The following is a 26,059-nucleotide window of genomic DNA, read 5'->3' as shown; positions in this document are numbered from 1 at the left end:
CCTTCCAGAAGTTCAAAGGACTAAACTTGATAAGTCACAGTCATCAGCTTATAAGTAACATTTGATTTTTGTTTTCTGCTTTCCCTAATTTAACATGATTAGTAACAGTGAATGCATTAACCTGTATATTATATATACACTATTCCATTAGCAGCTTAGGTAGACAGTGCATCCCTGAAGGATCACAACACACTCCAACTGGTGTGCTGAAAATATCGTGGCTTTTGATAGTGCAGAGATATGTCAGATGGGTGGTCTAAGCATTCTAGGTCCAATCTCTGCCTCCTACACCTATGATCACTGAGCAACAGAGCAAAACAAAGCAAAAGGTGCTGTGCAGGTGTGAATATCCTCCAGTGCAATTCTGCCATCAGCAGGCTGCCTGTATTGCCAGTGCCCACACTGCCTGGCAAGAGCTCTGCTCAAGCAACAGCAGAGCTGCCCATGGCCTGGAACCAGTGCAGACTGACAGGTGACACACGTAATTTGTGTTGGAAGCTGGCTGGTGGGAAGAGACAGGTGAATTCTGGAGAAGGGAGTTGCCTGTGCTGTAGGAAAAACAGTCCCAGATGGATTTACCCTGCAGAAAGTCATGGCTTGCCACAAGCTGAGGACAGCAAAACACAGCGCTGGTGTGCATGCCCTTAGCGGGAGCAGGATGGGTACAGGCAGAAAAAGAGTAAGAAAAGGCCATGTGGAGCAGCAGCATAGCAGGAAATGACCTCCCCCAGTCCTTGCTTCTCCAAACTTCTGAGTCTCTGACACAGCCCTAAACCTCCACACAGGGCCTCTCCTCTCCCAGCTTGCTAGGGGATTACTTGATTCCTGACAGCTGGCCCAGCCACAGTCATTCAGGCCCCCAGCCCCCATTTAGGGCAGGCAGCTGTGCTCCCTGCTCAGCTTAACCCACTCCTTGCCAGCCCTCCCCTCCTGAAGGATGGTGTCTGCTTTCCCAGGACTGGCATGAGTGTGCTGGAGCCTGCATCCCTTCAGCTGGCCCAGGGGACGAGCAGGATAGAGCAGTTTTATGAAGACATCAGCGTAACTGGAGCTCTTCCCCTCTCACTGCGCAGCTTTTTGTGTAATCATGAGAAAACACGTGAAAACCTGTGTAAAGCATCCTCCCGTGGAGCTGTGATCCCAGGAGCAGTATGCCACTTTGGAAGCCTCAGAAAAACTAGACAAACAGCAGGTGTGGTCAGTGACACATCCAAACTTAAGCACACCCACCTCAGAATGGAAATGTATTTATTAAAAAAAAAAAATTAAAGTTAGAACTAAGGAAGACAAATCCAAAAGAGTCAGAATTGCTTGGCCAAGGGTGAAGTTTCATTCTGTGATTTCTGATACTCCTCTTAAATCACAGAATTGTGAAATGGTTTGGGTTGGAAGGGACCTTGAAGACCATCCAGTCCAAACCCCCATCCACTGTCCCAGGTTGCTCCAGGCCCCATCCAGCCTGGTCTTGAACACTTCCAGAGATGGGCCACAGCTTCTCCAGGCAGCCTATGCCAGGGCCTCACCACCCTCACAGGGAAGAATTACTTTCCAATATCCCATCTAACCCCGCCCTCTGTCAGTTTAAAGCCATATTAAAAATTAAATTAAATAAAAAAAAAACAAAACAAAACAAAAACGAAACCAAAAAAATCAAGCTTGTGTGACATCCGTATACCAGCAAAAGAGAAGAAAGAAATGACACTGAAATTGTGTATTTTTAGTATTAGTGTCTTATTATCTTGACAAGGTGTTTGTTTTCCCAGTCCATGGACTGGGAAACAAATAAGCACACTGAATAAAGTGAAGATCTCTCACTCCTGATTCCGGCCAGCAGAAACTTAATTTTTTCCAGTAGGCAGGAGGGGGTGTGGCCAGGGCCCCAGTGTTACTGGAAAACACCTCAGGTCATCGCCAGGCTGGAAGAGGATCTCACTTCAGAGGAGAAGGTTCCTTATGGTGGAGCAAGTGTGGCACACTGACTGGAGGGAGTGGTTTGGGTGACGTGGCTGCAGCTGGATTGAGCTCTGCACTCTCTCTTTAGTACACTTTTATTTTTATTATTAATATTATTGCTTTTACTGTTTGTTTTCTTATCTCATTGGTGTTTCCAGTAAACTGTTCTTACCTCAACCCACGATTTTTCCCTTTTGTGCCTCCAGCTCTCCTCTTCAGATGCTCCAGGGGAAGGGGCAGGGAAAAAGGGAAGAGAGGGGAAACAAAGGAGTGGCAGTGTGGTACTGGAGTCTCTAAACTGTGGAGTATCATTCCTAAACCATTACAATCTCAAGTCTTATTCGTACCAATTAACAACATACCTGTATATTCTGAACAACATCTTTGAAGGGAGAGGACCGCTGCATACATGTGTTCACTATGTCCATGGCCCTGTCAAAGTTCTTTACATATTCTCCATACATTTTCAGAAAAGGAGCAAGTTTCTGCAGGATATCTCCCAGCCGTGGGTTGACACTCCTATGGTAAAGAGACAGGTAAGTACTGAAATCTCTGGAAATCAATGGTATCTTCAGAGAGAAAACACAGCTGTGAGATTTCCACAGCTGTCTCCCACATCCCAAGCACTTACACATATGTGCAATCAAAACAGGCTAAGTTTAGTTTAAGGTAATCTATACAATATCCTAGATGAAACTTCCAACCTGAATCCTGATGTAAAAGGGATGACATTTCTGCCCTCACTGTCTTAAGTGAAGAGCAGACTGACTACGTGTACATATCTCTTCTGCCCAGCACAAAATCTCGTGGGAAACTTGTACTTATCAAAAATAACCTTTTCCACCATACTCAAACATCTGAATTGGTTTTAATGCAAGGAGATGGTTCAGTTCAGAGCCCCAGGGGCCAGTAAGCCCAGGCTGTGCAGCATTAGGCACAAATCTCTCTCCTGCAGAGTCACTGCCAGGCAGAGAGCCAGCCATTCTCCCCCAGTCTGCCTGTGCAAGACTGTCTTTAGCCAGCTGCCAAGCTTCTGTCCTCTTCTGACTCCCAGACTCTGCACTTCTCTTCCCCTTTGTTACAGTTATCCCTGCAAGTGCAAGTCAGGCACACATTTATTCCTTCTGTTCACTGATGAGCATGTGAAGACTGGACTCAGCCAAGAGAGAGGCAAGCTCTGGTGCTGTCTTGGTCAGCCAGGGTACGTGGGACTGCAGGACACCATGCAGCCCATTTGTCACCTCAAATTTGGTTTCCTACATCTGACTTACAATTAACCTTTCTACCTATCACTGCATTTCTGCCTTATCTACAACTTACAGAATCACAGAATCATTAGGGTTGGAAAAGACCTCAAAAATCAACAAGTCCCACCTGCAACTTGTTATAGTAGCCAAATTTTAATTGGTATTGGAAAATATTTCTTTCAGCTTTGGAGCCAAGACAAGCAATTTCATTCCTTCCTAGTACTGTAATTTCATAGTACTGCAATAATAGGAGAGTGAGAATGCAGTAAGGAAAACAGCTCTGGCAATAACTTTGAACTGAAAAAGTGCTCACAATGTATTCTGGAAATTTTGAGTGCTCAGGCCTACTCCTTAAGTCAGAAATGTTTGAGAGACTTCACATTAACATATTATATAACTAATGTAACTACTGCATTAAACAATAAAAAATTTGGAATTAGACTAGCCCTTATGGTTGCTACAGTTTCTCGAAAATGTATTTTGAAAATAATTGTAATGACAGCTACCTACCATTCTTGTGTAATTCTTGTTTTGAGCTCAGGAAGAAGAAATTGTCCATGGAAACAGTAGATGGAAGAAATATTTGAGAAGATGCCTGTTATCACATCAGATGAAATCCCTGCTTCAGACAATTTAGTGCAAAAAACCTGCAGAAGGCAACAAGACAGTACCAACATTTTTTAGCAAAAAACAGTCCTAGACATGCTGATTTTAGATTGCAATTTTTCAAAGCTGACTGCTTAGAACAGAGCTGCAGATTTTGACCCCTGGCAGCCTTGGAGTCTTCAGGAGGTTCACAAAACTTAAGCCCACTGTCAACCAGGGTTAGATATATCACTACAGGCTATAGAAAAAACTAGGAAAATCTGAGCTGCAATTCAAAAAAGATTGAAATAACTGAGAAGATCAGACATCTCATATTTGGGAGTGCAAGCTGCAAAGAACATCCAGTCCCTGAAAAGCATTTACTGATGTTTACACAAAGCAAAATTAACCATGTGATTGGGTTTTTCTCAATAGGAAAAATTACACTGAAAAAAAGGGAAAAAGACATTCCCTAGATTTCTGTGGTCTAGAAACAGTCTCTGTTCATCTCTTACAAACACTCTAAGTCTTCCATAGAGCTCCAAGAGTTGTAGGGTGAAGGGTTCTCCAAGTTAGAGCTTCTAACATTTCTAGCCAGGTGACAATTTTCTCTCTTTTTTTTCCTTCTACTCATTTTTAAAAAGCACTTGGCTAGCAATGTGTCTCATCCCCATTTTTATTTCTGTCTTGCACATTCATGGGTTTTTTCTTTGAGATAATTATAGAAATGCCTGAATTGTGTAGCATCAACTCAAAGTCTATGGGAAAGAAAGTTCAGACTCATCACACCAGTTTCACATCATCCCCACGTGTAAACGTGATGGACAACAATTACAAAACACAGCAGTAAAGAAATAGTTTGCTGGAGGCATGGGGCTGACACACGTGGCCTGATTTTAGTAAAACTTCAACTTCTTGCCCATCAAAGAGCAATCACAGATTTCATCATTTCTCAGTGCCTTCAATGTCCCTGTGATTTCCTCTCCCCATACACCCAGGGAGGAACCAAATGCTGGCAGTGTCTGTGTCTTGGGCTTTCCCATCTCCCTTCCTGCCATCCCAAACCTCTGGCTCCTTCTCAGAGAACCCTCTTGCCCAAAGCTCGCCTCTGGGACCCTCAGCACACAGCCTGGCAAACAAACTCCATCTTCCACCCACACACAGCATTTCTATTGAGCTACAGCTTAGGCAATGGACAGGAGATGTCATTACTGCCCACTGAAAAGAAATGAAAGTTAATTCAAAATGGAATTACCTGGTCCAAGAGATGGAGTCTTTTAACATACGCTTCCTCCGTGTGGAGCAGCTCATTGGCGATGTTGAAAAGCTTTTGGGGCTCTGTACACTGAAAAAAAAGTTACAAATGACATAATCCATCTGCATCTCCATGCCTAAATTCCACTAACTGTGCTGGTTTTCATTTTGTCAGTGTCCAAAATCCCTACCAGCAGAGTGAAAGAGGTTAACACATTTCAGAATCCGCTCCACATCTCTCAAAAGATCACTCTGCTCCAGAGACATTTTTAATGTTTTTTTCTGAAAGAGCAATTAGTAATGCAATCAGTGGCTGGTCAGGACATCACTTGAATTTATTATGGCTTTATAAAAAGAACCAGAAACATCCTCTAAACCTGTAAATAAGTCTAGTCTATTTGAAAAACAAGGCAATAGATTGTAAATCAACTGTTCTCCTTTTTGGAGTCAGGTCCTGTAACTAAAATCAAAACCAGGCTATTTGACCAGATTTCTATCTTTGCCAGCACAGCATTACTCTCTATGGCATATTTCTAAGATTTTTGTGCAGCTTTAAACACAGGCCAATTCCCTGGAAAGAATTTTCAGCAAGGTAACCCAAATCACTCAGTGAAGCCTTTCATTAAGCTCATTTTAAAAAAATAAAATGAGAAAAGACTACTTTAAAACTCTAAATACAGTTATAAAACACTGACTTTAGGCACAGTTCAGCCAAAAGAGACCCTTCACTCACTAAGTGCTTCAAAATACCTGAATTACCAGAATACAGGCTTGAGCTTTCCAACAACCTTTTTAAGTGTTAGACTTTAAACACCATGCCTAAATAAAATGAAAGCAGTCCAGAACAGAGCATTGGCTGGCTTGTATTCAGGAATACAAGCATGGAAAATGGGCAGCAAGGATGATCAAATGTAAGGAAACTACACTGGGCTGGATCCAGAAAAAAAGACATGCAATGAAGAGGTGCATTAATGATTCCTGAACTGGAGAACATTGACTGGGTGCAATTAATCACTATTTCTATGGGAAAACTGAAGGGCATCAAATAAAATCACCAAGGTGCTGCTTCAGGGGCTGCTTCCTCAAGCAACACTGCACTGCCAGCAGTAACCTTCATAGAGATTCACAAAAGAACCAGAAATATCCACAGAGGAAAAATTCAGCTGAAGTCTATTAAACACATGGGGCAATTTCCAGTTCAGGAAGCATCTGGGCCTGACACCAGTAACTCCAGCCCAAATGCCTGTCTCTGGTGCTCACATTTGGGGCAAGGACTTCCAGATATAACCCTGTGGGTCACCATCAGATTGCTGGAAAACACCAAATAAAGGCTCTCTTTAAGCTTCTTCAACATCACTCTATTTTGTTTCCAAATAAAGTTTATGAGAAACATTTAAACACCTGCCCTCCACACACACTCAGACAAACTGCAGTACAACTGAAATCCTCAAAGGCTTTTCAAAGCAAGCCATGAACTCCAACAAATCAGACCCACAGTTATCCTACATGGAATGAGATGTCACTTGGTATGATGCACCCACAGCTCCATGATGTATTATTGAAGGAAAGTGAATAGCTTTCCTTTATTTGAAGCAACATCAGATCTCCTTTGAAACAAGCCATCTTTTTCCAGGCACAAATCTGAAGGTAGGCAAACCTGAAGATGCCATGAGCAAAGTTTTGACATGGAGACTCTCTGCCCTGCCTCTCCAATTATTCCAAGTCAATTCAAATATTCTTTCAAGCTCTTTCAACATGCTACACAATATCCTCCTCTGTTCAATGTGCATTAATATTTAGGGGAGGAGAAAAAAAATCACAGCACAATAAGTTTTGGAATTGTTCCAAGCAAAGACATCTTATTAAAGTTTACACTGAAGTGCACTGCTGGCCAGTCAAATCCAGTAACTACAAGGATTTCTCACTGAGAAAAGAATTCATCTGCTGGTTTTGCTGGGCACAAAGGAACGCTCAAATGAAAGGTACTGATGTCACCAGCTGGCATGCCAGCCACCAACAGCACACTTTGAGTTGTTTGAATTCAGAATTGGAAAAATACTTATTTCCAACCAAATGCATTTGTACTCAGAAGTAAATCTTTACATAACACAGGCGCTTTTTGACCTCCTGACCTTCACCATCTGCAATTCAGTTTATATTTCAAGAAAACTTGCTGACATTAGCTTAAATACCAAACAAGGGCTGAATAGACTCAGCTTGAGCTCAGTTTTACAGAGTGACTCTATCTTCAGTTGCTCTCTCTGCTAGGCAGGGAGACAGGAACACTTTTCAGACAAATTTGCAACATATTTGCCTTTCAATGGGCATAACATTTTAAATGAAATTGTAGATTAATTAAATGTGAGGCAGTCCCATTCTTCTAACTCCATTTTGTGCCATGGCAGGATAGCTTTAACAAAGCCCGAGCCATCATCCAGTTCACTAGGAATGAGATATTTCATGGTCCATGTTTCTAAAGAGAAAGATAAATCTGCAAACTGAGATTATGCTCTGCTTTGTGCAGTGCTCCTGGCACAGCCACAGCATCTCCTGTGCAGCCATCACTAGAACCTCACAGAGGCTGGGTGGAACAGTGTGGCTGGTGGGGTGACAAGAAGGATGAGAAAACTGAAGTGTTGACTTCATAACACAGAAAGTTCACTCCAGTGCTTGAAGCAGCCTGATGCACTTCCACTTCTTTGTGGAAGATTCAAAAATTCATTTTCAGCTGCAACTGTCCATAAAGCTTTTTAAATAAAAGGAAACAACAGCCTGAAATCAAACAAAACCAGTTTCTCATGAAGGTCAGATTCATACTTGGAATGCATTTGCACCTCAAATCTTGCAACCATTTTTCATACAATGGGTGTGCACAACTACATTCAGTCAGCATCTGTCTCACACAGGGCTTTCAGCAAATCTTGCAAGAGAGCTGCTGGGGTAGAGCTTAGGATAAAATCATACATGATTATACTTCAAAATCCCACCAGTCAGCTCTGCACAGAACACAAAAAGTCTCAGAAACATTATGGATCACTTCCTACTCAACAATTCCGAAAACAATATGGAGAAGTTATCCTGTGCTTGGCTGTCTTTGTTGCACTGAAATCACATTTTCATTAAGATATTTAAACCAAATATGATGATGATGATGATGATGATGATGATGATGATGGCATATCTGAATTTTCTCAACCAACATTATGACTAAAACATTGACATATGGACTTTTTTTTCAGAATATACATGGAGCTAATCTCACCCAAAGGTCTGAGTAGCAGGACTGCAGGCCAAATTTTACAACACACACTGCACTATGAAATCAGATGTGAAACTCCAGCCATGTACAGGCAGAATGGAAGCATGTGTCCATGAATGCATGGGACCCATGTGGGAGTCAATTGTTACTATTTACACAGCAGGAAGCAGGACAGAGGGAGAAAAGCATTTTTTGGTGATGACAAATGAACATATATTACTCTTAGTGAAAAAATACCTAAATAAAAAGCTATGAAGCACTGATACCCCTCCCAGAAGCATTACTCAGGCTCTCCAGGCAGTCAGCAGAAGTCTTGGGACATTGGAGTGTGACAGTCCTTCAGTCTCACTTTCATGTCACTTCTTTTCTTTGTAACCATCCAGGTTACTCCAGCATCACTTCCTGGCGCTCCTGACATTTTCTGAGACATTATCAAAACTAATAAGCTCCCCTTGGCTCATTTTTATTTTGATAAAATAACTGGAAATCTCAGTAAGTAAGTCACTCCTGAGATTTTAAAACATGGTTTGTGCTCATAATGAGCCCTGTTAGACTTCTACAGACTCCTAAAGAAAGCCATGTCACTGCATAGCTAACCTAGACTAAATGAAACAACACCAGTCACACATCAGGCAAGGTTACCTTCCCCAGCCATGGGCTGTGTGCAAGCTTGGGTGGAAGATGGAGAGATAACTGAAGTAGAAAAGAATGGTTATTCATGAGCTTCACTTACCCTGATATCCTAGGAGCTACTGAGCCATCATTAAATCACTCTGCAGCTGTACTTATGCATTCTCCTCCAATTATAACAGGTTTCATATTTAATGAGACTACTGGTTACCTTCATGGTGCATCTGCAAAGCCTGGTACTAGGGGTAGGAGGGGGAATGCAGGAAAAACACACTCTCTCCCAGCTTAAGGCTTTCTGAAGGAGATGAGCTCTCCCCAGCTCCCAAGCCAGCAGCTGATGCCAAATGAATTCTCCTCTCTTCCTTCAAGCAAGAAAATGATCAGTTTTGTCAAGAGTGATGTGAAATTCCAGCCTAAGAATAACTGTGGAACAAGTCAACTTTGAATCACATTAGTTGTCCTTGCTGGAAGCTATAGCCCTTCACTCCAACCCTGAGTCCATAGTGCCCCAAATCTGCAGCAGGGAAAGACCTCAAGTTGTGCCAGGGGAGGTTTAGATTGAGTATCTGGAAAAAGTTTCTTCACTGAAGGGTCTGGCACTGGAAGAGGCTGGCCAGGGAAGTGGTGGAGGCACCACCCCATAAGTGCTCAAAAACCAGGTAAATGTGGTGTTTAGGGACACAGTGCAGTAGTGGACCTGTGAGTGTTAGATCAGCGTTAGACTCAATGATCTTGGAGGCCTTTTCCAACCATAATGATTCTGTGGTTTTATGTGGACACTTGACACAGAAATTGGTTTCCCCCAATGTGCTCCCAGAAGAGGGCACAATCTTTACACTGAAGAAGAGGCAGCTGCTCTCTCAGCCTTCCTGCTCTATGTGACTGCAAAAACAAGGTGACTTAGTGTAGCTTGGTAAACTCCAAACTGCCTTTCAGATGGAGAAATCAACTCAAACTGCCAGGGAAAACCTGCACTGCATCACATAAATGCACCTCAGGAAGAAGGGTAATATAAAAAAACCAAAACAGATGTGTTTTCTTCTGGAGATACCTCTCTCATAAATTCACCAGGTGAGCTCCAGAGAATTACAACCTCATAATTCTGTGTTTTGTCATCTTTATTTCCTACTATATGGACACTTAACCTAACAAGACTTAAAAACAGCCATCAAATCATCGATGTCTTACAGAACATTGGCATTTGTCAACAAAGAACTTCTTAATCATATGGTAAAGTGTTTAGCTTGGGGTTGTCACAGTTGGTTTGATACAGCATTCCTAGTCCAAACTGTAAATTTAATTACCAGATTAAAGATTTTTTTCAATGTAATGTATTATTTTCCAGAAGTTGGACTTTGATGATTGTTATGGGTTCTTTCCAACTCAGGAAATTCTACAATTCTTTGGTTTCTTCCTGGCCTGTTGCAACTAATAACATATCTTTTAAATAATATTTCAGTGGCACACATGCACATACATACCCATTTTGAATATAAAATAATTAAAGTATGTCACAGCATGTCTATGTATGTATAAACACACTTGTCAAGCTCTGAGAACTTGTTTGCCATTTTCATCTCTCTTTTATAGTCACCAGATGATTGACCTAAATCTAAGAAATGCATTCTAATGTTCACATTTCCCAAGGGACAAGTGCTTGACAGACACAAATCATGATCTGCTTGGTGATTTCAACAGAACCACTCAAATTTGTACAAACTGAGGTGTGGATGCTGCACTTCACTAGCTACAGATCATTAGCTGCAGCTGCTTATCATATCCTTCAAAACACAAAAATCCCAAATATTAACTTTACTGTCATGATGGCTTGGTGGGGGGGGAAAAACTAACAAAACCAAACACCCCCAAATACAAATAAAAAGTGCAAAAAGTGGAACATTTTGCAGATATTTTGCAATATTCTTGGGGTTTTTTTCTGGAAAAGTCAAATCCCTTTTAACAGCGCTTTTTCTAAAAATAACTGTCCTGATAAGCTGATAATCAAAGGAATCTGTCATTAATCTTACATAGCTGCTGCAAATACACAAGAGCCTGGACTACATTAGTTTGGAATCAAAGAAAAATCTCTTTTCCCACTTCAGTTTCCTGAAGAATAATTTGACATAAAACAACTTTAAACAACATAAAACAACATTAAAACAACTTCTTTGCACTCCAGAAGTGGTCACACCAACAAAAGCACAGATTTCTACAAAAAAAAACCAGTCTAAATTCTGTGTGAGACAAGATTCTGATCCTGCCTGTTTGCAAGGTCCTGACCCTGCAAGATGCACTTTACAATTAACTCTCTGAATAACATGAAGATCCACAGAATACAACATGCTCTAGCAAGCTGAACCTAGACAAACCCAAACAACAAACACAACTTGGGAGTCTCAATCTACAAAAGTATTTGAATTTCAACAGCTTACCTCTGGCTGTGATGGATTCTCTGACATGAAACCTTTAAAAGCAAGCTGGGAACCTTTCTAAAAGACTGTCTAGGTCAGGAATAAGTTAGGACCTGCATAAAGCAGGAAATAATACTGACCTATCATGATCCTTTGAGGAAAAACCAGCCAAGCAAATAATCCAAACAATGTGTGATGTCAAGAACTGGTTTCTGAATGCTCAATAGTAAGGAACAAGCTGTCTTACCTTGTTTACATCCAAATACTCTAACTTTGGCACTTCTGCTATCTCTTGCTCCTCACTGCTTCCTTCATCAATGTCACTGTCCTCATCCTGCATGGAGTCTCTCTTCTGCTCTACAGAGGAAGGTTTGGTGCCCTTACTGTCAGGTTCCACCTCTCCTGGGTTCCCAGCCATGCTGGGCTTCCTCTGCTCTGCCCCTTCTTCACTGGGGAACGTTTCCCCAGCCACACTACAAGAAGGACTGTCAATGCCGCTGTCTCTGTTGGGAATTTTACCACTCCCATTCAGTTCTGCACTTGAGTCTTTATTGCCAAGCTCTTCTTGGGGCTCTTTGCTCACAGTCACAGCAGTACAGTCTTCATGGCTTTTGTTGTCACCTATGCTCAGCTCTTTAATTTTCATGATGTCTGTGTTAGTCAGATCCGTGCTGCACGGTACATTGGGCTCGGCCTCATCCAATTCAGTTTTGTCACTTGTGGAAGAGCCACCAGAAGCTGCTGTGTCACAGTCACACAAGCTCGTCTGCTTGGATGAGTCCAGGCCAGGTTCCATCTTAAGAGCCAAATTTAGCTGGTTTCTTTGAAGAATATGTACAGGTTGCCTGTGGGTGGAGAGAATGCACCACAATCATATTAACACTCGGGTTTCACAAGTGCCCTGCAAGGGAGGGTCTGACTGTCCTTGATTCAAGTTGTATTTCTTGCACCCCACTGACAATCCCAGAAGGTAAAAGTGTGCACATTGCAATAATAATGATCACCCAACAACATCCAATGAAAAAACAACACCCCTGCACTCGACTGAAATGGCAGCACCAGAATCCTGGGCCTTTAGTGCTTTCCATGCCACCTTGAAGAACAGTCTGGTTTGAGGGCTCAGAGAAGAAGGAATCGCCTCTAAAAAGAAGCAATTGGTTCTGGGCTCATTTAAACAGGAACTCTCATTCTTCAACAGAGCAAAGTCTTTGTGGCAAGGCATTTTCTGCCAGAGAGGGTGCACTGCAGCATGAGAAGGCACTGCTTTTCCTTTTTGAAACACAACAGATTCACCTGGGTGATAAAACTACAAGGCACAGTACGGTGCCTCTCTCCATCGCCCTCTTTGTGAAAAAAACCCCATCACTTAGCTCCATCAGGCAGATTTGTTTTTCAGGGAAATATTTCATGTGTTTGTAAAATGAGCTGGTTTTACATCAAAATACATGTATTTTATCCAATTTAGAGTCTTTCATATGCAAAGTTTCAGAACAGCTGCTGTTGCACATGGCATTGTTTCACAGTACTCTATACCCTTCCCTGCCTCCAAGAAGCAAGAGCTGATGTTTATTGTATCTCAGACAGAAAACTCAATTATTTCATATCATAACAATCAAGTTCCTATGCTGCAATTCCCATATTGAACCAACTTACTGAAAGCAGATTGTGGGCTACTTGCCTCTGTTAGAATCTTACCAAATTCTGTAGGTCTTAAGCTCCTTAAGCATAACTGTATGTTACAAATAAAAATTTGCAGCTTATTAAAATATTTATTAAAATTTAAATATTTATTAAAAAGATACTTTGACTTCAGTGAAGCTTTGCACTTGCAGTAGAAAACATCCCAAGAGGACTTTCCATGTGATCATCACAGTTAATGTTTTCTACTGTTATATTCTAAGTTAAAAATGCAGAAAAGGGAGAGTAGATCTCTCAAAGCCATATTTACCTAATACTTTCAAATTTCTCAATGAGCGTGTTGACTCCTGCTGATACTGGTATTTCTTCCTCTCCAGGTGCTAAGCTCCTTGATGACTTGGGATCAGCTGGCAAAGGCCGAGATGGTGCAGGAGGAATTCTTTCCTGCCCAGGTTTGAGATGGACAGGTTTAGGAGGTACTAATGAAAGAGAAGGGAAAAAACAGGATAAATCTCCATTTTCTTTATCCTAAACTGGAAACAAAATCCAGACTGAGAGGTATGCATTCTTTCCTCCTTCGTTGTAAGTGGCACAGGTGCAGTCCTGAGGTATTGCTTACACCAAAGCAAGCTGCTAAAGAAAAATGTCAGGCTTCTATTTTGTGTTTCTACAGCTGGCTTAGCCGTGCTAACAAACTGAGTGGCTTGCAGCACTGCACTGCTTCCTCATTACCAAACAGGATGCACAGCTTACACTTCAGTTTGCAAGTTTGCTTGCCATCTCAATCACACTAATGAGCTTCCCCTTCCATGACTTCTCAAAATTCTGGCACCCCATTGAATCTCATATTGGGGGGAAAAAAAAGGCAGAGGGATGAACCACATCCCAAAATAAACCATCAAAACCCAGCCCCAGCATGGATTTCAGTGCCTTGTGTTTGCTTGGTCCAAAATGCCACAGGCTGAACATAATGGCTTTTCTTCCTCTCATTCTCCCTCCCCCCTTCTTGTCTGTGGTATAGTAGTCTTCACAAATTTCCTTCCTCTTTTGGTTCTATGTTGAGTTGTGTACGGTATAAATAAAACAAGTACTGTAAGAACACTCACATTCCGCTTCAGGACTCAAAAGGAGGCCAAGGTACAAAGTTTAATACAGTATTTAAAAAAAGGGCATTAAAATGTAATGTCATTTTAAACAATTTGTTCAGATCTTCCATTGATTGCAGAGTAAAGGATTTATCACACACAGGCAGTAACTCATGGCAACAGGTTCCCATGCTGTCGTGGTTTCATACAGGGAAAGCAACTCCCATAGCTGCTGGGACTGACACTGGAAGGCAGGAAAACTGGCTGTGGGATTGTTCCCAAAGCACACACTGCATGGAGTAGCACTGCCAAGTGTGCTCCCTAGACTATCCAAGCAGTTGACAGGTTACATGAGGAAATTCTAACTACATGTTGTATTAAAAAACATTTTCTAGAACAGTTTCTTTCAACCATTTCTGACTCTGATCATCCATTTGGCACACATGACCAGCACTATAACGGGGCTTGAGTTAACAACTATTCTGAATATTACTTGCTTTAGGAGCACAAACAGAAGCATATGCACCCAGAAAGTCAATTCCAATTGTCCCTTTCTTACAGAAGGCTTTGCATCTGTTTTAAGATCCACATCAGCCCAGATGTCTGCCCTGCTCTAGCAGATGGGCAGCTGCCATAGCAGTCACAGCCAGGCAGTGGCCAAGGTCAGTGATGAAGAGCTGTTAAAGCATTTTGGAGTTCTCAGTACAGGGCAGATTTTAAACTTCTTACATTACTGAGTTTACTTCAGCATGAAAGAATAAAATCAAATTTTCTAAGGATTTGACAGGTCCTCTTCCTATAAGAGGACTGATTTGCCCAATCTCCAAAACCATCTGAAATTCCTATCCTAAAATAAAGTTGTTAAAGTCCAATTTTGAAAAGACCTCTACAAGCCCTATCTTATGCAGGCATAACAGGGAAACAGGAAAAGAAAATCTTCTTGCATATAAATGGTATGGTGCAGATCTGTGTTATGTTCACCAGGTTTTCAAGTGCACACCATGTGACCAGTGAGTGTCTGGCTATATTTTTCCTTGTAAAAATATTTTAAAAAATATAAAATATAAAAACAAGTATCCACACAGCCATCTGGTGCATCTAGCCAAAGACAAGTTCTGTGCTCCTTACAGAGGGTGCAGAGTGCAGCAGCCAGACATGTCAGAACCTACCCCACATATCCCATCAAGCCTTCAAAGCTGGCCCTGATCCGTAACACCCAAAGGTTTTACAATAATATCAAAGCATTTACACTGCTGTCCATGCAAACATTTGATGTCTTTCCTGTTAGTGGAATCATCTAAATCACCTCAGACAACACACTCTGCACTGGACCAAAAGGAAGCAGGAAAACACTTTTGTTAATTCTGAATTTTTACCTACTGAAGTAATGTTGAGAAATGGAGATGTCAGCATGGAGGCAAAGCCACTAACCCTACCAAGAACTACTGAGCAAGCGAAATTTCAGCCCCACCAGATGTGGTTCAAGGCCAAGTCACCTGGGTCAAGGCAATCCCAGATGCAGACTGGGTGGAGAATGGAACAAGATTAGCTCTGGGGAGAAGCATTTTGGAGTGTAGTTGTCAAGATGTTTGACATGACCAGACCACATGCACTGACAGCTCAGAACCTCATCCCCACCTGCAGCACGAGCAGCAGGTAAGGCAGATTCTCCCCCTCTCTCCATTCTGATGAGACCCCACCTACAGCTCTGGGCACCCCAACACAAGAACAACGTTGATCTGTTACAACAAATCCAGAGGGGGCCACTGCAAGGGCTGGAGCCTCTCTGCTCTGGAGTGGGCTGAAAGAGCTGGCAGGGCGTTCAGCCTGGGGAAGAGAAGGCTCCAGGAAAGGCTTACAGCCCCTTCTGGTGCCTAAAATGCTCTCTTTCCAAGAGAGCCAGAGAGGGACTTTGGACAAGGGCCTGGGACACCAGGACAAGATGGAATGGCTTCCTAACTGAGGGCAGGGTTAGATGGGAATGAATTCTTCCCCGTGAGGGTGGTGAAGCCCTCGCAGAGGTTGCCCAGAGAAGCTGTGACTTCTCTATTCCTGGAAGTGTCCAAGCCAGGTTGGACAGGGCTTGAAGCAACCTGGTCCAGTGGAAGGGGTTCCTGCCCATGGCAGGGGATGGAACATGATAAACTCTAAGGTTCCTTTCCACCCAAACTCTGATTTTTCAGCTAGAAGTTTGCTACATGGAAGATACTAGTGTTTCAAAGCATTTTCAGGTGCTGCCTGAAGGCTGAAGCCACATGCTGGAAAGGTCTCTCCTCATTCCTCCTCCTGCTGAAGGTTTTACACAGCAGCTCATGGTTTCAAATCAACCTAACTAGGATCCCTCCAACCTTCTGAAATACACACATAGGAAAAACAGTTTACATCCTCAGTGATTGGAAATCAGTGCCATGAATACAACAGCAAAGTATTTGCACCAGGTGAATTCATTCCAGATCTCACTGAATAGACACTTCTGCTGTTCCTTTTTGTTGTTATTACTGACAATGGAACAACCACTAATGAAACTTGGAGTTTTCACCTAGAGGTCTTGGTGTAGCCTATAAAGACACAGACCATGTGAGATGTTTCAAGCATGGAGTAGTATATTAACTTAATGTTTAAGGTTTACTTCCAGAATCAGAAAATGCAATGCTTTCTTTGTTGTTGTTTAAGGCTGAATTGCTTTTGTATAGATATTTTAATTGGGAGCGGGTGGTGGGGCAATGGCTCAATGTGTACAACACCAAAATATCTTCTTTTTCAGAAGAAAATGACCATCTTTCACATGGACCCATATCTGCTAAACATTTTGGTTTGTGAACCTAGTGCCTTCTTGAGGCTTAGCTTCCTTTGTTCCAAACACCTCTCAAGCTCCATGTTTTTGCATTCCCTTGAGGCAAGCACCCAGTACATACACCAGGGTAATCAATTGTATAAAGCATGGGGTGTTGAGAGTGGGGCTCTTGGAAAACTGGCATTACAGAGATCACATGTCATTTTGCTGATAAAGAAACATGAAAATAATTTATACTCTTTCAAGAAATTTCCTGCAGTCTTTTTTGCAGACTTCAGAAGCCTGGGGAGACCAGAAGAACAGCTGGAGACCAGCTGGAGCACGTTTCTTCATGGCGCCTCTTCCATCATACTTTGGGATTGCCACCTATTTGACTATTAGGTGGCAGTTCTCTGGAAGTACCACAGCCCACAGGTGATTGATTTAGCTTCTACTTCATATTTTCAAAATACACTTGTTCTATTTAGGCATTTCCTGTTGCCATGCATAGTTCTTACAATAAATGGAAAACAGACCAGGTTTTAAAAATAAGATATTATTACCTAATTTATATAAACCTAATTTTTATAAACCTATTACTACTTCTAAAAAGATTTATCAAAAATATAAACAATACTGTTAAATTCAACTTACACTTCATAGCTACAGGAGGTATAACAACAGGACAAGAAATATAAAATGACAAGCTAAGTAATTGGTTATTGCTGAATCAATTTCTTCTTGAAGGCTTCTCTAAGTGGTTATCTAACAGTGGAAAATGAAGATAATAAAACCTTACCAGCCATACATTACAACGTAAAAGTAACTGTTTTGCTGTGACTCAAATCGAAACAATAATTTTAAAATATTATACTTCCTGTGCAATAGGAGCTTATACAATTTCTAGAAGGACAAAGCTACTTGCCTTGGGGTTTCTGTAGAGGATGCATTTTGGCCAGTGCAGTTTTGGTTTTGGGCTTCCTTCCAGCCTGATGGAGACATTGTGCTGAGCTGAGGTGCTGCAGTTCCCCACATGCTTCCAACACAGGATTGGAGTCAATGTGACACTTGATTCGAAAAGGAGAACAAGGGCAACCTGAGGGAAGGAAAGAAGCCAGTATTTATTTTGTTCTATTGATCCTGAAGAAAATTTGTGCTACTTCTGGAAGTATGTCACTCATCCAAGCTCCTGAGGAAGGGAAGGGGAGAAGGAGAGGGGTGAGCCCTTCGCTCACAAATTATTACAACCAATACACCCAGCCTTTACAGCCCTGTTAAACTGCCTGACTGATAAGACAGGCAGAATTTCAGCAATCCTTTCTTTAATTAATTATTTACTTCTTTACCACAGACACACAAAATCAAAGAGCAAATATAAAAGCTAAAAACCATTTCAAAAGGATTTCTCCAAACAGAAATACAAGTGCTGCAGCATATAAAGTTATGTTACTTGATAAAAAATACAACTGTAATAGGATGATTCAGAAATACATTCCACGTGGTGGGAATGGTACAAATGCCATTTCTTGAGATTTAATCAGTCATTTAATCACTAATTGCATTTTATGCCTATTTATTACCCCTCTTTACATAAAATATTAACATGCCTGCAAAAGGCACCAGTGTAGAAGATGCCATTAAGATACAATCCAGTGGCAACACAGAGGAAGATGTGATTAATACAACTGCTGGTCTTCAGTTTTACATTCTTGATTCACTTCTGTGAAAACTCGGAAAACAAACCATCATGGACCCTGCAGTATTTGATTTGGAGTTTTTTCTGGACTTGTGGCAAGCCTACACAAAACCCTTATGTCAGCTTTTCTAGTGTGTCATGAGAAGGTTAAAAAAAAGAGTTTAAAAAGGAATGTGGTTTAAAGTTCCTGTATATGAACATATAAATATATAGGGTTCTGGCACTTCTCAGAAATGAAAAAACACATCAAATTTAGAAATTTGAACATAAATGCACTAAAAAAGGGCAAAGAAAACATGACAAACATTCTTTTCCTATTATTGTTTTGAAATGGACTAGCTGAATTTACCAGAATCTCGCCGGAGTGGAGTGTAGCTTATATCACATAGAAAGGATTCATCTAAAGGTGAAAAACCAGTCTTTGCCTTTCTGTGATGTCTTCAACAACATGGCTTTAGCTTCAAAAATGCAATCTACTTTCAGCCAGATTCCTATTAAGATCAACAACCTGAAATGAAAAGCACTCCCATTCACATCAACTAAATTATCCTGTATTTATATTAATGGTATTAAATCAGGATGTGACCTTTTGAATAAAGCCCCTGGATCTGAGCTATACAGACTGAAGATTTTGTTGTCAAAAATAGATTCAGATGGCACAAATCTACTTACTGATCTCTGCCACCCAAATATTCAGTCCCTAAATTCCCCATGTATGGCTGCCAGTTGTTGCTGGTTGAAGCTTCATTAGCATTTCTACCACAAAAATCTTCTTTTCAGCAGATTTGAGACCAGCTATTAAAACATCCTTCCAGCTAAAACCAGGAAATTAAAAGTACTAGGTTCTATTCAAATATAATTTCATTTAACAGAAAAGTGCAGTGAAAACAGACAAGATTATTAAAGAAGATTAATAGATTACTGCAAACACATCATCACTGACAGAATTTACACTGATGGCTCAGTTCTGGGTACCAAAAGCTCCCTGTGACAGCAGCAGTGCTGCCACAGGCCAGCTTCTAAGGGGAAGGGCTAGGACTTCTTCCTTGTGAACAGTAGCTCAACACAGCCAGAAATTAAAACAATGCACTAGGGAAAAGCCTGAATTTGAGAAAATTAGAAGGGCAGCATGCAGAAAACAGAGCCCAGTGTTTCAGCAGGTATTCACCAGCGTGACAGGAATGCAATCTAGCAATGTTGTATTTTCTTAAAAATTGCTTCAGTGATCCAGTTCCTCAGTGGACAAATCTCTGCACCTACCACAGCTCTAGAAAACTGGAGAAGACCCCTCTAACGTGTGCTGTGCTGTCTGATGACACAAGCACGGCACCGGTTTCAGCTCTGGCAAAGCACTGAAGTTCTGGTAGATGCCAGACACATCCACAGTCCCCCACAGCAGCTGGAGGAGAGCCACAGCTTCTCCTGCCCCCAGGCACCACATCTCTAGGGGATGCCCAGCTGGACATCCTAAGCTGAGCCCAGCTACCCCACGCTGACTTGGGATAAAGTACAAGGTACCCTAAGCATCTGCCATTCTTCAACCACTGCCACAAAAAAAGGACTATACTGTATCACTTTGTGAAGTTTCAGAAGGAATTAAAACCCAATTCCTGTTTTTTTCCTCCTGGGATTCATTGCTGTAAGCCACTTTACTTTTTTATACTGAAAACAAAACCTAGTGTTTCCTTCATTGGTGTCAAATGTGTGGCACCACCAGACACCCCTTTTGTCTGGGCTTAAACCTCTAATCACTATTTACAGTACTGCAAAGCAGGGTGTTTTGACCCTTATTTTATAAATTCACACATAAATTCTTCCTCTTACGCTGTTTTATTAACTCCAGCATTTTCCTCAGAACCAGTTAAAGCTCACTTCTTCCTCCTGTCCACAGCCCAGCTGGGACCTCAGCAGGGGTGTGGGCAGTGTGTGCTGGGGCTCTACAGCCCTGCTACAGAACCCAGCTCAGTGACACTGACAACAATTAGCTGACATTTTTCTGGCATTCCAAAACATCAAATTCAGCAAAAAGAGTGACAGAAAAGTTACCACCATAAGCTTTCAGAAACAGATGCAATCAAGCAAACATTTATGTTCCAAAGCAAGCAAGAATCTGGCATGGACTGCAATTCCCCACCAAAAGAGAGGTGTATCACTTACTTGTGCTCAAGCAGAGACTCACACATTTTTTCTGACTTGCTTAAGCTGCAAGACAGACAAAAACAAGGAAGAACAGCTCCTGCTGCAGCTTTAATTTAATGGGTTAAATGCCATGTTCACAGGAACTGACCTCCCCCAGCTCACTTCCGACCACCACTGCGGTTGGTGAGTCAAAGCATATAAACGTGGCAAATGCCCGTGGAGGAGTGTGCTAAGCACAAGTCACAGGAGATTACTGCTGGCTTTGACTTTCAAACCCTCTGAAAGGCAACACAGAGGATGTGGATGCTTTAGAAGCCTGAATCTTCTGAAACAGAAAAGAGAAAGCTAGATAGTGGAATCACCGATTCTCAGAATGGTTTGGAGTGGAAGGCACCTTAAACAAAAACCATCTTGTTCCAGCTCCCTTCCACTAGACCAGGTTACTCAGAGCCTCATCCCACCTGGTTTTGGACACTTCTGGGAATGGAACAGCCAGAGCTTCTCTGGGCAACCTGTGCCAGGACTTCACCAACCTCACAGAGAATTTCTTCCTAACATCCAACATAAACCTAAGCTCTTTTCGTTTGAAGCCATTCCCCCTTGTTCTATCACTACATACCCCTGTAAGAAGTCCCTCTCTAGCTCTCTTGTAGGCCTCTTTCATATTTTTATAGAGATTTTTGTTTAGGTATAGAGTGATTTTAATGCAAGAACAGTCAGTAACAGCCATAACATGTCATGGAAACCAACAAAAACACAGTTCTCAGGACACAAACTCACAGTCTGCTTCACAGTCTGAGAAGGGAAATGGGGGACCACAAAAAGTGACAATAAATGCAATTCTATCAGCAAGAGATGGAGCTTGCTAGAAGATTTACATCAAATGTCTTCAAAATGTTCAAAGCTTCTTCTTCCCCTATCCTGCTCTCCCATCAGAATCTCCACAGGAAATAATAAAGGATGAAGCAAAATCTAAAATTTTTGAATGAATGCTGCATTTCAGGGCAGACTCGATCTCTGAGGAGCCACAGAGGGGCTGCTGCTTTGGGTTCTTACAAAAAACACAGTGCTGAGAAGCCCTGCCAAATCCCTCAGTCCGAGCAGGGCTGCCAGAAATTTGGTATATTCAGTTCACCTCACACCACTACAGAAACACAGACACAAAAAAAAAAGCTTTTCACAGAGAGAATTGCATCACTAAATTCAACAAATTTGTGCATGTAAAGCACAAGAAGGACCAAAAGTTTCCCTAGACCTATAACACTACTACTTGGGATTTTTGGATTTGCTGTACTTTCATCCTGTTCTGACTAATTTTAACTGCCTTAGGAGAGGATGCTTTCTCTAACAGATGTTTCACAGCATCTCTAGTGTCACTACTGAACATCATTACCATTGTATCTTCCATAAACCTGCAGCAAAATACCCTGCCTTTATTCTCATTAGATTCTCCTAAAGTACATTCCTGCAAGCTAATCCAAATAAAGGCTGTGCTTTACCAGCAAGCATTGGCACACACTTTACATCTCTCATCATCTGAATCACAACAGGCATATTCTGGAGAAAGGAGTTTTCAGCTCTGGCTTCTGCTCTTCTTGAACAGGTTTTTACATAAAAGGAGTAAAAACCTCTTTTACACACTCATATCTGTCATTGCAATCTTGTTTTTACTGCCCTATCCAAAACAGCACCTAATCCAGGTACCTCTGCAAAGCTCTTCCAACATTCCTCTGCCTCTGGGACATTTCACACTTGATCCTGCAGCCAGGGATTTCTCCACAACTGCTTTAAAGAAACCATTCACAGAATTCTAATTACTCATTTAATCTTTATTTTCATTTATTTTCATTTAAAGAATTAGCTTTTCAACAGACCTACATCAAGCCTTTCCTCACAACAATAAAGCACACTCCTTGGCCCACCCAATGCTCTCCAGACAGGGTACTACAGCACAGCCCTCAGTTTCTATCCTGCATGTAAATTTAAAAACTTCACCCTCCAGACTCACTTTTGTCCAGCCAGAAGCCCTGCTGGCACTTTTAGTCCTACATGAAGCAGGAATGTAGTGTCAGTCCAGGCTCTCTGGTCCCCCACCACTGCAGGGGCAGCTTGGGCACCAGGCCCTTTCCCTCACACGTGGCTTAGCTGGCAAGCTGCTCTTAAAAATTGGCTATAAAAGTGATTCTTCAGTGTTTACATTACATTTATATAATTACAATGGTCAGAAGAGTTCTGAGTGACAGAAATGAGGAGCTTCAACACCTAATTCTTTATTGCAGCCCTACTCAACAGAGATGTGCAAACCAAATTCCTGACAAAATCTTGGTACTTGCCCAATGACAAGGTAAAGGAAAGGCAAAAATATAAGCATGTCTCAGAAATCCTGCTGCTAAAAAGGCATTACATAAAACTTTACACTGGGTAAAGGAAAAAAAACAGACAAAAAATCGAGCAGGCACTTCACTCAGAAGGAAAATGAGAAAGAAAACAAAGTAAAGCACCACAGAATATATTCTCCTCCAGGACTAACAACAGGCACAATAAAGCCCCGAAACAAAAATATTTTTCTTTCCTGTATGAAACAGGATGTGGTACTGCAGTTAGCAAGCACTTACCTTCAGGTCCTGGGGTTATTGGTACAAAGTTTTAAAAAAAAGGTCTGGTGTTTTTACTGACTGTGTTTTAATTGAGCCCCCTGTTAACATCCACACTGAGGACACGCCTCTGCTGCACAGCCCCAGCCTCCCTCCAGTCACAGGAGTCAGCCCCAAACTACAATGCTGTGCAGATTTATCAGTCTTTTCTGTCACTCTGTTTTGCTAATAAACTTCTAAGTGATTATAATTTAAATTCTGCTGGAGTATAGATGAGGACTGATGGATTTTGGGGGGCTTGAGAGGTTTTTTTTAAGTAGTTATATATGTCCTCTCATGTGGTTTAACACAAATATTTTAATTTCTAGATCTGTGTCTGCAGTGCTGCTGAGTGTGATAATGAACTATGCAGTCAATGTCCTGAACCAATATCAACATTGTGTGCTTTTCCACAGTATCACAGGATCATGGAATGATTAGGAATGGAACAGATCTCTGAGATCACCATCTTGAACCATCAATCCCCCCACCACCTGCATGTTCACCACTAAACCATGTCCCCAAGCGTCACCTCCACACATTTCTGAACACTTCCCCTTTTTGAACACTCCACTGCTGTTCTGGGCTTGGCCACCTTTTCAGTGAGGGAATTTTCCCTGGTATCTAACCTAAATATCCTCTGGCTCAAGCTGAGGCTGTTTCATCTTGTCCTGTCATTCGTTAACTGGGAGAAGAGACTGACACCCACCTATCTGAGTGGCAAGTCTCAAGTTCTCTCATGATGTTCTGTGACAATCTTGTACCAGAGTTATTCTTTCTTATTTTGTTCATATTTGTATCCCTTTGGAGAGTATCAGTCTGGCCTTAGGTTTCATCTGTCAGTTGAGTCGGACTCAGGTGCCCAGCAGTAACTTTTGCATTAGCATTTCTAAAATACCTCAGAATTTGGGCATATCTTTACGGATCTGGTCCCAAACTTTGGCATTATGATTTCAAGCTTCCAGTGACATTCCCACAAGGCACACAGGAAACAGATTTCCAACTTGAAAACAGCATGTTTAATTTCTGTCTAGGGCTGGAGACTGTCCATTGGTAAGCAAATTCCTGCATTTAGCCATAGTCTTCTCAATATTTACATTTGGCCTGCTCTTCATATTGACATACAGAAAATAGACATTAGGGGATACTGAACATCAAATCCCCATAAACGGAAGGCAATTACAAACTTTAATGATCTAACAAAATATAACAAAGAGGCTGTGAAAATCTCATTCTCCTGGAGGAATCATTTAGCTGACTTTCCCCCTGAAATGGCATGGCTTAATTAGGCTAAAATAATCACCACAGTAACTTTCTGTGACACAACATCAAAGGTAGAAGAGAAAAACCCCTGAGATTCTCCCATCTAGTAAGAAAAGCAGGTTAGATGACATAAAAAGACTGAGGCACAAAGAGTGACAAAGTAAAGAAGAAGGAGCCTGGGGTAGGTGTCAGCCAGCCTGACATTGCAGGAGACAAAAGCCCTGCCAGAACGCTGCTCACAGCACACATCAGGAGGTTCAGACATCACATGGGGCTGTCAAACGCTGTTCCTTTACTCGAGAGAGGGAGGCAAGAAAGGATGAGCAGCCAGACGCATTCTTGGGTGCACACAAGTCTTGTCCTACTTTTGTGTGATGAAATGCAAAGCAATTTGTTTAACTTCAGCAGCAGATTTCAAGACTTAATTCCTGCGTTGGCCAAGGTGCAGATGCCAAGGTCCAGATATCAAAGTCCATCTTAAGTTGTTGCAGATGCCTGATTTAGAAGGGGAAAGGAGGACTGGTTTTCATTCATATATTTCATTACAATTAACATGAAACCCAGAATTCATTCATTTGTAAGACCGTGTTTTGCTTTGCTTTCCTCTTTTGCAAAAGGATTCATTGAAGATAGAAGATAATGGGCCTTTTTCCCCTTTTTTCTGAGCTCAGGATTGAGTATTGAGCAGATAACATGCACAGGGTAAAAATTAAAGTAAGTACTAGAAACAGACTAGAACTCTGTCTAAGGAAGTTTTAGTTATAGCAAAGTATTTCTCATGATGATTTTACCCTTATCATTCTCATCCTAGCCAGGTGAGCAGAAGTAAGGGCATTTCTCTGACTCACAGGACAAGTCCCACACACCACCACTATGGGACCCTTCAGCACAGCAGCAACATTTCTACTTATCTTTTCCTCCCCTTGCCTCGTCCCCATTCAAACTCACTTTGCATCTCCTGTTTCTGGTTATTAACTCGGTTTAGCTCTGGTCTCCAGTTTTAGTCTGGCTGATTCCACCACGACACAGGGATGCTTTCCCACAGACAACTCCTGGTCTCCCAGAAGGGAACACCCCATACAGAACTGATCCCTCTGCAGTGTCCCCAGAGATCAGCCAAAGGCAGCTGAGCATGATGTGCAGTGTGTAGCTACAACTATAAATTCATTTTCACCATGGATTTCCTAAGTTGAAGCTATCATTTTGCCTGACAGCCTCAGAGCCCTCCCCGATTTCAGATGTCTGTATCATCTCTAAGATGCCCACACTGGATGACTCTCCTCTAAGATGCACACACCAGATCCCCATGAAGGGAATGCCGGCAGAATCTTTATTCAGCATTCCTGAGACTTTCCTCTTAGAGTAGCAGAGAGTTTGTTTTTCTTTTTCCCCTGACAAATAAAAGGTTTTTCATTATGATGAAAGAGTCCTAATTTATAATTACACTGATTGTGCAAATCAAAGAACTATTTCAGGCTAATAATACACCTGCA

The 26,059-nt window shown here is 41.7% G+C and overlaps 1 protein-coding gene across 4 annotated transcripts in view; it reads right to left on the bottom strand.

The window, feature by feature from the left end:
- The window catches only part of FGD3 (FYVE, RhoGEF and PH domain containing 3), a 96,475-nt gene that overhangs the window by 31,082 nt on the left and 39,334 nt on the right, over window positions 1–26,059 (bottom strand). For 3 of the 4 annotated variants that reach the window (XM_088061877.1, XM_088061878.1, XM_088061879.1), the window contains exons 2-7: window positions 17,761–17,931; window positions 13,288–13,456; window positions 11,587–12,184; window positions 5,041–5,130; window positions 3,711–3,847; window positions 2,316–2,472 (exon numbers count right to left, since the gene is read on the bottom strand). In XM_088061877.1, coding sequence (XP_087918003.1) covers window positions 2,316–2,472; window positions 3,711–3,847; window positions 5,041–5,130; window positions 11,587–12,184; window positions 13,288–13,456; window positions 17,761–17,931 — 1,322 coding nt within the window. Of the gene's footprint in view, window positions 1–2,315; window positions 2,473–3,710; window positions 3,848–5,040; window positions 5,131–11,586; window positions 12,185–13,287; window positions 13,457–17,760; window positions 17,932–20,688; window positions 20,802–26,059 lie in introns of those variants that run through there. The other variant, XM_005532789.3, reaches the window with a different exon arrangement.

This window comes from Pseudopodoces humilis, chromosome 13 (assembly GCF_049639895.1).
Source record: "Pseudopodoces humilis isolate 2021_Gansu_Grassland_sample_001 chromosome 13, ASM4963989v1, whole genome shotgun sequence".
Lineage (NCBI taxonomy): Eukaryota > Metazoa > Chordata > Aves > Passeriformes > Paridae > Pseudopodoces > Pseudopodoces humilis.
This window is presented reverse-complemented; position numbering and strand designations above follow the sequence as displayed.